The sequence below is a fragment of the Corticium candelabrum genome, chromosome 8 (genome assembly GCF_963422355.1).
Source record: "Corticium candelabrum chromosome 8, ooCorCand1.1, whole genome shotgun sequence".
Classification (NCBI taxonomy): domain Eukaryota; kingdom Metazoa; phylum Porifera; class Homoscleromorpha; order Homosclerophorida; family Plakinidae; genus Corticium; species Corticium candelabrum.
In genome coordinates, this window is record NC_085092.1 from 6,603,966 (window position 1) to 6,618,724 (window position 14,759).

At 40.4% G+C, this 14,759-nt stretch overlaps 1 protein-coding gene across 2 annotated transcripts in view; it reads left to right on the plus strand.

The window, feature by feature from the left end:
• The window catches only part of LOC134183518 (nucleoporin Nup37-like), a 6,532-nt gene extending 5,829 nt beyond the window's left edge, over window positions 1-703 (plus strand). Inside the window, exon 8 of one of the 2 annotated variants that reach the window (XM_062651079.1) lies at window positions 441-605. In XM_062651079.1, the coding sequence (XP_062507063.1) occupies window positions 441-464 (24 nt within the window). In that variant the 3' untranslated portion in view covers window positions 465-605. Of the gene's footprint in view, window positions 1-440 lie in introns of both variants that reach the window. The other variant, XM_062651077.1, reaches the window with a different exon arrangement.
• The last annotated feature ends 14,056 nt before the right edge of the window (window positions 704-14,759 follow it).

Sequence of the window (14,759 nt, forward strand, 5' to 3'; positions counted from 1 at the left end):
CAGGCATTACGGTGATTGCGAATTTGTAAACAGCATGTTTAGTGGATATCAATGACCACCACGAAAGCTCTGAACGTCATCGTCAACTGGCCGTTCGCCTGACACCCAACGACTGAAACGAGTCATAGTCTCATGGACAAAGCTAGAGAAACATCAGAAAGACAGACAGTCAAGTTTCATAATTTACTGTCGTCACTGGAGTTTGAACCCCCAAACCATGGAGAAATAAAATAAAAATTTAAAAATTAAAATTAGAATAAAAGTAAAATTTTTAAATAAAATAAAGTAAAAATTAAAATTTTAATTTTTAAAAATGTGTATTTTGGAGTTGAATTGCATGTATGATAGTCGAGTTGTATGTCTTATATGTATTCTTCTTGGAGTCACTTGTGTGTTGATGCAGCATGTGTGGTTGGTCACGTGCTTATTTGGATGATTTCAGGTGCCCATATCCATGTCATTGACTCAGTGTGGCTCGTCAAGTTGGCAGTGTACGACTCCTGTGTGTGGGATAGCTGATGGTAGACAAATTAGATTATTTTCTTCAGAACTCTAGGACAATCACAATGGTTGCAAATGATTGTTTGAATGTATTATTAATAGACTATGTTAATGAGGTATAGCATTAGCCTGAAGTTTGTGCAAACAGTTGCTGCGTGAAGTACGATATTGGAAAACTGGTGTGGCCATGCAGACAAGCAGGGTGTGGCTCTTATACACACACACACACACACACACACACACACACACACACACACACACACACACACACACACACACACACACACACACACACACACACACACACACAGAACTACATTGAAACTCTTTGAGTCCAACTTGATGCCAACTGTCGTATTCGTAGAGTATATTTCTCTGATCGCCTCTACTCTGAAGATGAACTGCCTGCAGAATCCAAGCTTTTTCTGCCAGTCTCTCAAGCAGCAGAGCAGAAGTGACATCAAGAAACTCTAGAGATTCTACATTCTATATCATAAACAATAGAGAGAAAAGAAAGATAGCCTAGACTGTATTGTTGACAACAGTTTCTATGGCTGGGATCACTAAATAGAGAGGCTAAGTGGCTTTCTCTAGAGCAGCAGTCTCTGTTACTGGAAGTAGTTGTCATGAGTGTGACACATTTGTGTAACAGAAGAGTGACACACATTGATGCTTTCACAACAAATAATGACTCGTGTGCATTGTGGATAAAAATTAATTAAAATAAATGTTTATTGAATGTTGATGTCAAATATTTATTAAATAGCTGACCACTCGCTGAACACTAAAAATAATCAAAATATAATTTTAATTATTTATTTATCTATTTGTTTATTTTATTTATTCCTGCAAATAACACACACATATGTATGTTACAACTTACAATCTATAGATTTTAGTTCATTGCAACAAGAGAAAGTGATACCAGTACAGTATCTGTATCTTTATGGTTATATGAGGATAGAATATAGGTTGATGGTCATTATTTAATAAGCTGATTATTATAAGTAATTAAAAACGTTAATACAAATACGTATTTTGCGCATGCGCAAAGACTGGGCTCGAAGGTTTACGCAACGTTCGTATGGGTGCAGGGGCTTCCAGTGAAGCTCTTTTTCATGCCGTGTGTACAAACGATGTAAATAAAGCATTGGCGGCTCTCAAGAAAGGAGCAGATGTAAACGTGTTAGCGAGAGTTGAGGTAAGAATTGATTGATGTGTAAATGTACAGATCTAGTTTGTAGACTATAGTCCGTCGGCCAACCCCCCAAAAGACGCTTCTATACGAAGTTGCGTAGCCCCCTAGCCCGGGGAAGGTTTGATAACTCTAAAAGATAAAGCAGTATGAGAGAACTCCAACTGCACTTGTTTGCCTCTCCATACCGGGGCCGTTAGGTAGCCGCACGTCAACAAAATTTAGGGGCGTGGCACACAGTCAGTAGAGCGAGCTTGCTAACTCTGTAGTCGGCAGAGCACTCAAAACGGGTTACAACACATCATACAAACTACTGAGGCATAAAGCATCCATTGTGAACATGTTAGCTCGCAGCATTAGCCAAATAGCTTACGATATAATATCACACGTGATCACATGACACGCGATGACGAAACCTTTTGAGTTGTGCGTCTGTCAACTTTTCTAGAGACCTAAACTAAACCAGATTGCTCATTAGCAGTTCAACTTCTATTGCGGCAGCAGTAGAACAAACTGTAAGCAAACAGAAAGCAGTACCAATGCGAACTAGGCTGCCAACAGAAAGCCTAGATGTCCATGCAAGCAGGCATCACGTAGAATGAAAGCGATGCACAGCTACCTTATTGTGGACTGTGAAACGGTGTCTGCTGTTCTTCTACAAATGGAAATCAACCGTCTTTCTGCAGTACTCTTGCCCAACCTTAGGTCTCAGACACGTGGCCTCATAACCTCGTTGGTTTGTCATTTGGCTGCCTTCATAAGAGTCCAAATTATTTTCTGAACGTGTGGGAAACAAGTAACACGCCAGACAGACGACGATCTGCGTTTATTTACGTAACCTCGTGTAAAGAATTGTGATGCGGGGGCGTAATGACTACTTCCGGTACCGTGATGGAAGTCTATAGTGTACAGTACAGTACAAGCATTCACTGCCAGATTGTGGTTTAGATGTATTTCCAGTTAGCAATCTAGAAGTAAGAGCTTTCGCCTAACTACATTAGTTTATGTGTGAGCAAACTACTTGTTGTCTCCTTTCGACCAAGTGTTCCTAATCAGCTTTCAACTCAGCTTTCAACGGTATCAGTGGTAAAGTTGTCAACTGAACAGTTATATATCAAACCAAACATCAGAGATTTATTGTTGCATTATTGTTGACCTTGACAGATGTCAAATTCTAAATCATTTTGCAGTTTTGTTTTGAATATCATCAGATGTCATTGCAGAGGGCAAAGATGGCAAAAATTGACTCTGAGCACTGCCTGTGCCATATTCGTCATGATGTTACCGATCCTCTCACGGCTCTTACACAAACCAGTTGGAGAACGTTGCAACAAGCAGCAAGCACTCGCCTAGACAATGTATTTACGGTTCTACATAATCTTGCACAAATGAATCGAAACCGATAGAAGCTTATCACAGACAATGCTACCAAGCATACACAAACAAAAAGGCTTTAGACAAACTTCAGCGCAGCCGAGATGTTAGCATCTTTGAAAGTAGTATAGTAGCAGAGTCGTTTAATATTCTTTGCGAATCAACAAACTGTAACGGAGTCGGAACTGGTCACGTCTGCTACTGTACCACAAGAGATTCTTCTGAGAAAAGTAGCTCTGTCGTTGCATGACGAAGGCAAACGCAACACACAAACAGAAGAATATGAAGACGACCAAGACCTGCATTTAACGCCAGAAGTGACGGCAGATGTTTCAATATACCGGCAACTATCGTGTTTCTCACGAGTACAAAAAATCGTCGCCGCTTCATCAATTTGACGCAAGTAGGAAGAAGTTTGGGGAGAGAGCTTTGCTTAGCCTTGCCAGGATACCATGCGTTCACAGGCTGTGATACAACCGGCATCTTCGCAGGTAAAGGCAAAGTTGCACCATCGGAACTTCTAAACAAGAATGAGTCGTTTTGCACTGCTATTCAGCCAATTGGAAAAGCTTTGACAGTAACATGGATGTATTGTCTAAGAAATGTCAACCTTACGTTTGTAAGATCTACGGTTACATGACGTCACCACCGACATTAATAGCGTGAGGTATTCCTTATTCTGTGCACGAGCTGCAGAATCAGCACAGCTTCCTCCTACTCAAGACGCTCTGAAGATGCATATCAAACGAGCAAATTATCAGACTGGTGTATGGCGACGTGCAATGGAAGCTAATCCTGATATACCATCTTTCCACAATCAAGGTTGGCAGATTGGTGATGACAATGAGGTACCTATTGAATGGACAACGAAGCCACCAGCACCTGTTGACGTTTTGAAACTGATCAGTTGCAGCTGTAAAAACTGGGTGCAGCTCTAATTAGCTAGGCGTTGCTCTTGCCAGCGAAGCTGCTTGCCATGTACAGATGTGTGCCAATGCGACAATTGCGAAAACCCTATTCCACGTGAAGTTTTTCAGCCTGCTTCCACTATAGCATCTGCAAATGAGTTTGAAGCTGATAATTTTGATGCATACGCTAGTGACAAACATGATGAGTAGGTGGCTCTTTACATTTCATTGGTTATTAATTAATTAATTAAGTGTAGGTTCTCTAGGAAATCATTAGTCCACTAAATAATGACTAAAATAACTCTGAGCGATCTAGTACAGCCGTAAATTTAGGCACTTTATGTCAGTAACGCTTACAACCTGCTTTCGATGGTCTTATGTTAATTATTGTACACTTGTACTAATGTCTAGATAGTTAGTATTACAAATACATGCCCTACATCCGGGAGTTTGTCACGACTTGTGAGGTATTCACTGTCTTTCCGAACGCTCGGGGTCACGTTACTGTTGCAAGGCAGTCAAACGCAGCAGCACAAGTGTAACAACAGTGTAGGAGTTTTCTTTCATCAACATAACTACTGGCAATGTGAGAAATACTATCTGGAGACCGCACTTCATTACCTCCAGCTCTAGAAAAGACAGCTGCACTAGTTTAAGCCTTCGCGTGATATAGCTAGTGTCTATAGAGCTTATGCATGGAACCACGTTCGTCTCTTACTCTCAGTTCGCTGTTGCTGTGAATTTGCGTGGGCGTGGCCTTAGTCAATCTAGTCGTTCTTGTTACTCAGAAACGGCCCCGTTCCAAGATAGCAAACAATCGCAAATACACTTGCATGGTTTCTCTTCGGCGATTGCAACTACGGAAACTTCCCCGGGTTTGGGGGGCTACGCAACTTGTCGCTTTCTGGTGTTGGCTGACGGACTACTAGAGAGATTGGGTTGGACGTTGGTAAATGAGGAAATGTATGAGAAAGTGACGATCATTTACGATGTTGAGGTGGCGTTGGTTGGAAGTGCCGCCTCATTTTCTCTCTACCGGTATTAGTGAATGAATCGTTTCGTCTCATGCGCTCCTACGTCGTTGCTTTGCTGTCGTTGTCGTTCTAATATGGTCACGCCCTTTACACATGTCACGTGACCTACACTGCACAAACTTCATTGACTTTAGTAGCCAATTGTGTATTTCGTAGGGACGGTATGGTGGTTGGTATGGTATTCCATCAGCGTTGCAAGTAGCATGTGGTAATTCATCGATTGAGATGGTAGACTTGCTGCTACAACATCAAGCAAACATAAACTATCATGAGGAATGGGTAAGAGTGCAAATTTTAATGCAGTTTGTTGTGTTTAAATAAATGAGTTTAGTTAGTAATGGTAATGGCATCTCTTTCCTGTGGTTAAAATGAATAGAAATATTAATGGATGCTCATTGTATTTGTGCCTGTCTGATTGAACAGTTGAATGTATATGCTAGAGAAAGGTGCTAACAGTCACAGTTAGAATGAATAGATAGTTTTGATATTTTGTTGAAATTAGAAAATATTGTGAGAGTGGGTTGTTAGTGAGTTATTTTTAAATGAAAAGATGAGATTTGTTGTTTAGTAAGGTTGATATGATTGATGATGTAGTTTGCATGGCAATCTGTTTGCCCACCTGCCCACTAGTGTTGCCCACCACACTTAATTGACAGATTTCTGGTTGTGGACAGTTAGACTGTCTAGTCACGTGGCTGCTTGTCTGGTTGGTTGCATGTTGTGATGTCAAATGTTTAGTGTAATGAGGTTACATTGTATTGTGAGGAATTGTGTTTGGTTAAATTGAATGAAGGACAGAGGTGAGTTGTATGTGAAGTTGATGTGCTATTTTTATAGTCAGTTGGTCTTGATACTTGTAGATGCATGTATTCATAATGTACTCACTGATAATAACATGTGATGTCTCTTATCAATGGTAGGTTGGACAGACAGCTCTACATTATGCTTGTGAGAAAGGTCATTTGTCTGTTGTGGAGAAATTATTGGCAGCAGGTTGTAACAAAGAAGCAAGGGATAATGTGAGTGTGTTTGCTTGTGACATTATTTGTGTTTTTATTTTGTGAATTGTAAGGCTGGTATAATTGTTACTTGGTCTATTAGTTGATGTAATTGAGTGAAGTGTGCAAGTTTGATTAGAAAGAACAATAAGGCCAATGCATGTAGGTTACAGCGAAACAATGAAGCAACGAGAGAGAATATTGGTGAAAGTGTTGTAACAGTAAGAATTAACTGGAGAGAATAGAAGAGAGACGAGTGTTAGTTGATGAGTGAGAGAGAAAAAGAAAAATATTTGAAATTTCCAGTAATAATATTGTGAAGCCCAACACACATTAGTAGTCACAAGTCATTCACATTCATATTTGCATACCAATTGAGTGTTTGGTAGAGACACTTATTGTACTAAATTAACTTGTACAGTAAAAGTCATTGTAATATTGTCTTTACAACTTTGAGGTGGAGAGGTCCTTATTTACAAGTGTAGTGAACTGGACAACACATTAAAATAGAGTCATAGATATCAAGTTATGACTCGTTGGGGGTTCTTTGTAGGAAGGGCTTAGATAATCTAATAAACGTAAATAGAAAATTAATGAAGTAAAGCTATAGATGCACTGCTGGCCCTTGAACTTCATACTTTCAAACACCTCCTTTTTGGATGCCTGTGTGAGATAGATAGATAATCATAGTACAGTGATGGCAGACAAAACAGTAGGAGTGCGTGCATGTGAATGCAAAACGACAACACAAATTCCTGATGCCTACAGCGGGAACTCGACTGTACAGTGTATCGTCCAAATTTAATGTCTTGGTGAGCTCCAATTAGGGTTAGGGTCAACATATAACATCACCTACATCACCAACTTTAACCACGCCTTTTTGGGGCCGGGGCTAAATTTATGCAATAGATGAGGATGCATGTTTGAAGGGGTTAGGAAAATGCATGAAGTAGTAACTGTTGAGTGTGTTGTTTCACTTATTCCTTGTTTATATGTTGTGTTATGGATAATACATTAGATTATATTACAATGCAACTACAGGAGGTTTGTTGTACTGGATAGAATGTTATTGGCAAGATTTACTTTCGCTGTTTATATCAGCAAAGCATGATGGTTGAGTTGTTGTGCAGCATTAGACACAACAATGTAATAATAGGTGTTTGTATGCAGTTAATAGGGATGGATGATGTAAGAGGCTTGTATGACACATACGAGTGTTATACCCCATTCACACGAGCTCTCCTAACCGGGCCAGCGCGGGCTGGCATGGGTCAGTGCTGAATGAAATCGTCCTGTGAATGTGGGCCGAGCCATGGCGAGCCGTGCTGGCCTGGCCCACCACAACTTGCCGTGCCAGCACGGGTTGGCCCGGTTCAGCGCGTCTTCAAATCGTCGTGTGAATGCAGGCCAAGCCTGTCTGATGGCCACGCATGCTCAATACATACGAAAATGGCGTGGTCAGAACACGAAACCTTGTACCTCATAACATTGTGGGGTGAGGGCAGCATCCAGGTTCAAATTGAAGGCTGTGCTAGAAACAGGGAAGTTTACGTCAAATTAGCGGAACAAATGAAGGGAGCAGGATACTTACGAACTAGCTTCGGCGTCCCAGACCCGTGTAGCGCCGATTCATAATCGTCCTCCCACACGGGTCTTGGAGGCCGAGGCTACTTACGAATGGGTGTACATTGTCTCTACAAACAACATAGCTAGCATGCACACCAAGGAACACGCCTACTATAGCGACTGGCTCGCTTTCTCTACACGTTGTGTGAACAAGAGCTGGCTTGCTTTACTAGCTCGGGCTGGCTTGGCTCGGCTCGGCCCAGTTTGGAACTGTGCTCGTGTGAATGGGGTATTAAACTGTGATGTGTAATTAAGCAGCTGAATGCAGAGCTGCCACACTTTGGAAGGACAGGTCGGTTGGCTGTGTACTATGCCACATACACACACACACTACATCGTAAACCACACCTATTGTTTGTAAAGAGCTTGTTGTAAGTGCACAAGATTGCAGTTAACTCAATGAAAATGACATGATGATTATGGTAGTCGTGGTTGTGGTGATGAAGATGATGACAATGATGATGTAGTTTATGGTGTTAGATCTACACATATTATAGTTCTAGCATCCACTTATAACTCAACACAAAAAATTTTCTTAGCAACACAGTTTAGTAGATGTGCTTTTCTGATTTACGAGAAATCTTGTACTAGCAAGTTTATGTAGGAACATTCAATGAATTAGTGGGACTGAAGAATGTCGTATTTTGTTGGATACATAATACGTGTGTGTGTGTGTGTGTGTGTGTGTGCATGTGCGTGCGTGCGTGCGTGCGTGTGCGTGCATGCACGTGTGTGTGTGTATTTATTGTGAATATTACTGTAAATTTTATTAATTTTTGTCTATTTATTGTCATTATTATTAATTAATCATTAGCTTGTTGCTAGAATTAATGTATAATTCTTTGAAAAAACAGGGTTCCCGTTGATGTGATTAAAGATAATTAACTTAATATCATCAATGTCCCACACTATAGATATTTTGAATTCAGCACATGCACATGCATGATATCTGCATAACTCTTGCACAAAGTGGGCTTGTCCACGTTATTTCTCAATTCTGATGTAGCGCACTTGCATCACTTGAAGATAACTATTGAGGTGGACGCGATTACCACAGTATCGTGCTTTCATTGAGCCATTGCTATCATCTTTCGTTCTGTTAGTTTGCCATAGCTAGAGATCTCGTAGTTCTCCTGTATCTCCATGGGAAATAACTGTGAAGCGACATTTAGCGACAGGATCCAAAACAAAGCAGCTTTAACGTTTCCTACGAATCTTTCTTGCTAGACTACATCGATCATTCATCATCAGTCTTACATCTAAAACATATTGCTCTCTTGAAGATTGTGTATGACGTATGTTGGTCATGTGCAACAGTATCCCATGGGACCTTCCCTTGGCTTCTTGAAGAACAATGAATTTGTTTGTTTTGTAAAAATTAACAGACCTGTACAACTATTAGCCAAACTTTACTCTGTACTTCTCAGTTCCACAACAGTTTGACCTTATTAACTTTATTGCTATGGATACGACATCTCAGCCTTTCTGTCATAATGCGCGGGGATTGTTATGTCACCTATTGTTGGTGTCCCAAGGGACTGCTGATTGGCTCAACAAATTCCCAAGAGTGATTCAAGGTGACAAGCTAGTGTTATGTCAGCTATTTTATGTGTCTCGAAACGACTACTGATTGGCTCCTAACATGACACACCCTTACAAACATACAGGTGTACAAACATAGATAGTAACTTGACAGACAGACTGGAAGTCAGTTTAGCTTGTTTAGAGTAAGCTTATGGTGATATCCTTTTTTTACTCTTGTAGCTACCTAGAGTCTACTGTAACAGTATTTGCATTGTATGTGCACTTGTGTTTGTTTGTTTGTTTGTTTGTTTGTTTGTTGATGCTGAACAGGAGGGTGGGATGAAGTTCTATGGCAAATGTGCTTACTGTATTGAAAAAGTTTGACAAAAACTGGTTTAGTGATGACTTGATTTTACTAGATTTACTTTAGATGAATATTAAATTACACATAGAAAATGTTGTATGTGGCTACCAATTTGAGTGTTTGCTTGTGTAACAGTTAAAGGATTAGAGTATTGAGGTTACATTGTGGAATTGTGTTTGGTTAAGGACAGAGGTGAGTTGAATGTGAGGTTGATGTGCTATTTTTATAGTCAGTTGGTGTTGATACTTGTAGATGCATGTATTCATAATGTACTCACTGATAATAACATGTGATGTCTCTTATCAATGGTAGAGTGGATGGACAGCTCTACATTATGCTTGTCTGTGTGGTCATTTGTCTGTTGTGGAGAAATTATTGGCAGCAGGTTGTAAGAAAGAAGCAAGGAATAATGTGAGTGTGTTTGCTTGTGACATTATTTGTGTTTTTATTTTGTGAATTGTAAGGCTGGTATAATTGTTACTTGGTCTATTAGTTGATGTAATTGAGTGAAGTGTGCAAGTTTGATTAGAAAGAACAATAAGGCCAATGCATGTAGGTTACAACAAAACAATGAAGCAACGAGAGAGAATATTGGTGAAAGTGTTGTAACAGTAAGAATTAACTGGAGAGAATAGAAGAGAGACGAGTGTTAGTGGATGAGTGAGAGAGAAAAAGAAAAATATTTGAAATTTCCAGTAGTAATGTTGTGAAGCCCAACACACATTAGTAGTCACAAGTCATTCACATTCATATTTGCATACCAATTGAGTGTTTGGTAGAGACACTTATTGTACTAAATTAACTTGTACAGTAAAAGTCATTGTAATATTGACTTTACAACTTTGAGGTGGAGAGGTTCTTATTTACAAGTGTAGTGAACTGGACAACACGTTAAAATAGAGTCATAGATATCAAGTTATGACTCGTTGGGGGTTCTTTGTAGGAAGGGCTTAGATAATCTAATAAACGTAAATAGAAAATTAATGAAGCAAAGCTATAGATGCACTGCTGGCCCTTGAACTTCATACTTTCAAACACCTCCTTTTTGGATGCCTGTGTGAGATAGATAGATAATCATAGTACAGTGATGGCAGACAAAACAGCAGGAGTGCGTGCATATAAATGCAAAACGACAACACAAATTCCTGATGCCTACAGCGGGAACTCGACTGTACAGTGTATTGTCCAAATTTAATGTCTTGGTGAGCTCCAATTAGGGTTAGGGTCAACATATAACATCACCTACATCACCAACTTTAACCACGCCTTTTTGGGGCCGGGGCTAAATTTATGCAATAGATGAGGATGCATGTTTGAAGTGGTTAGGAAAATGCATGAAGTAGTAACTGTTGAGTGTGTTGTTTCACTTATTCCTTGTTTATATGTTGTGTTATGGATAATACATTAGATTATATTACAATGCAACTACAGGAGGTTTGTTGTACTCGATAGAATGTTATTGGCAAGATTTACTTTCACTGTTTATATCAGCAAACCATAATGGTCGAGTTGTTGTGCAGCATTAGACACAACAATGTAATAATAGGTGTTTGTATGCAGTTAATAGGGATGGATGATGTAAGAGGCTTGTATGACACATACGAGTGTTATACCCCATTCACACGAGCTCTCCTAACCGGGCCAGCGCGGGCTGGCATGGGTCAGTGCTGAATGAAATCGTCCTGTGAATGTGGGCCGAGCCGTGCTGGCCTGGCCCACCACAACTTGCCGTGCCAGCACGGGTTGGCCCGGTTCAGCGCGTCTTCAAATCGTCGTGTGAATGCGGGCCAAGCCTGTCTGATGGCCACGCATGCTCAATACATACGAAAATGGCGTGGTCAGAACACGAAACCTTGTACCTGATAACATTGTGGGGTGAGGGCAGCATCCAGGTTCAAATTGAAGGCTGTGCTAGAAACAGGGAAGTTTACGTCAAATTAGCGGAACAAATGAAGGGAGCAGGATACTTACGAACTAGCTTCGGCGTCCCAGACCCGTGTAGCGCCGATTCATAATCGTCCTCCCACACGGGTCTTGGAGGCCGAGGCTACTTACGAATGGGTGTACATTGTCTCTACAAACAACATAGCTAGCATGCGCACCAAGGAACACGCCTACTATAGCGGCTGGCTTGCTTTACTAGCTCGGGCTGGCTTGGCTCGGCTCGGCCCAGTTTGGAACTGTGCTCGTGTGAATGGGGTATTAAACTGTGATGTGTAATTAAGCAGCTGAATGCAGAGCTGCCACACTTTGGAAGGACAGGTCGGTTGGCTGTGTACTATGCCACATACACACACACTACATCGTAAACCACACCTATTGTTTGTAAAGAGGTTGTTGTAAGTGCACAAGATTGCAGTTAACTCAATGAAAATGACATGATGATTATGGTAGTAGTGGTTGTGGTGATGAAGATGATGACAATGATGATGTAGTTTATGGTGTTAGATCTACACATATTATAGTTCTAGTATCCACTTATAACTCAACACAAAAAATTTTCTTAGCAACACAGTTTAGTAGATGTGCTTTTCTGATTTACGAGAAATCTTGTACTAGCAAGTTTATGTAGGAACATTCAATGAATTGGTGGGACTGAAGAATGTCGTATTTTGTTGGATACATAATACGTGTGTGTGTGTGTGTGTGTGTGTGTGCGCACGCACGTGTGCGTGCATGCATGCGTGTGTGCATGCGTGCGTGTGCGTGCATGCACGTGCATGTGCACGCGTACATGCATTCGTGTGTGTGTATTTATTGTGAATATTACTGTAAATTTTATTAATTAACTGCTGATTGGCTCAACAAATTCCCAAGAGTGATTCAAGGTGACAAGCTAGTGTTACGTCAGCTATTTTATGTGTCTCAAAACGACTACTGATTGGCTCTTAACGTGACACACCCTTACAAACATACAGGTGTACAAACATAGATAGCAACTTGACAGACAGACTGGAAGTCAATTTGGCCCGTTTAGAGTAAGCTTATGGTGATATCCTTTTTTTACTCTTGTAGCTACCTAGAGTCTACTGTAACAGTATTTGCATTGTATGTGCACTTGTGTTTGTTTGTTTGTTTGTTTGTTGATGCTGAACAGGAGGGTGGGATGAAGTTCTATGGCAAATGTGCTTACTGTATTGAAAAAGTTTGACAAAAACTGGTTTAGTGATGACTTGATTTTACTAGATTTACTTTAGATGAATATTAAATTACACATAGAAAATGTTGTATGTGGCTACCAATTTGAGTGTTTGCATGTGTAACAGTTAAAGGATTAGAGTATTGAGGTTACATTATGGAATTGTGTTTGGTTAAGGACAGAGGTGAGTTGTATGTGAGGTTGATGTGCTATTTTTATAGTCAGTTGGTGTTGATACTTGTAGATGCATGTATTCATAATGTACTCACTGATAATAACATGTGATGTCTCTTATCAATGGTAGGGTGGATGGACAGCTCTACATTATGCTTGTTATTATGGTCATTTGTCTATTGTTGAGAAATTACTGTCAGCAGGATGTCAGAAAGATGTCAAGACTAATGTGAGTGTATTTGTATGCAATAGTATTTGTGTGTATTTTGCGAATTGAGAAATGATGTGAATGAGTGTCACAACTCTTTACCTAAAAGTTTAACATGCAGTCATCACTCTTAATTTGCTGTCAGTCATCTAATTTCCACACGAGTTCCTTCCAAGCCGAGTCGAGCCGTCCCCTTGTTCACACAGCGTTCAGAAAAAGCAAGCCATGCAGCTCACTTAGTGGGTGTGTCTGTTGCTAAGCTATGGACGATCACATGTGTGTTTGAAACACTTGCGCTACCTTTCCTTGATTATGGATCGGCTACAATCTGCCTGCAATTTTCTCAATAGCATTACAACAGTCAAAGGGGAAAGGGTCTGGTTATGTGAGACTACAGTTCAGCTTGGTTACTGTTCACATGGTGAAGGGGAGCCAAGGTGAGCCAAACTGTTCTGGCATTGCTGTTTGAGGTGGGCCATTCCAACACGACTTAGATTGGCTCATGTTCACACAACCTTTCAGAGCTAGCCAACCCATGCTGACTTGTATTTGTCCAGTTACAAGTGCTCGTGTGAATGTGCTGTAAGGACTAGTGTGTTTATGTGATGAACCTGTTGTGCATGCTGATTCAAGTAGACTTTCTTTAAGGAATATCTGTGTACTTTAATGCACATGTCGATATCATCAGTAACCCTAACTGAAACCACCCTCAAACACTAATAACTAGTAAATGCTCGGTTAGCATTGTGTCTTGCGAGCGATGGTGTTCTGTCTTTACCTATTGAGTGATAATTTGTGTAACAATGGTTGCGTTACGTAGCAATAGTTTCTGTCAAACAAACGCGGGAACTAAAGAAACAGACTTTCAGTTGCCCTTCTATAGTATTTGGCGTTCAATTATCCGATTCAGGAGTTCAATTATCCGTTGCTTACGGCTGTTGTGCAATATCATGGAAAACTGAATAACCTACATAGTCTGCGGTTGGGCAGCCGCTCAAATATCATCATTCATCAGCTGTCTAAGCGCAATAATTTGTAATTAATCTTGACTTTAGCGTGAAGTTTTAGCATGTGTTGTACAATAATTTCCTTTGCACAAATCTTGGTGTCCCACGTCTCCGCGGAGGTCTAACTAAGCTGTTGAGAGCGAACTAAATCTACATATCTACAAAGCCTACAACAACGCCTTGCTCTGTCAATCATGGTGCAATCTGCATACTTTGTAAACAGCGCCTTTTTCGTGATACCGTACAACAGTCCATCATGCGTCATAGTGGGTTTTTAGCTAATCAAGAGCTCAAATTTGACTACTTCGCCTTCCCACCTTTCTTGAATCAATTATTTATTGTTCAGCTGAAACGTGAGTGAGCATCATAGAAAGACGTCATGATAGAAATGTGTGACTAAAATAATTATTTCTATATTTGCTACTTCTAATTAGGACAGAGCATCGGATAATTGAATGCCCGAATCGGATAACTGAACGCCCAATTCGGATAATTGATTGCCGGAATCGGATAATTGAACGCCGAGTTCGGATAATTGAACGCAAAATACTATAGTTGTCTTCAATTCTTCGTTCACGCTTCAATCGTCTCACTCGTTTACTGAGATAGTCGCGTAACAATGGTCGCGTAGTCACGTGATAATGGTTGCGTAGCAATAATTTCTGTCAAAGTAACGCGTGGAAACTCAAAAAAACAGACTTTTCTCT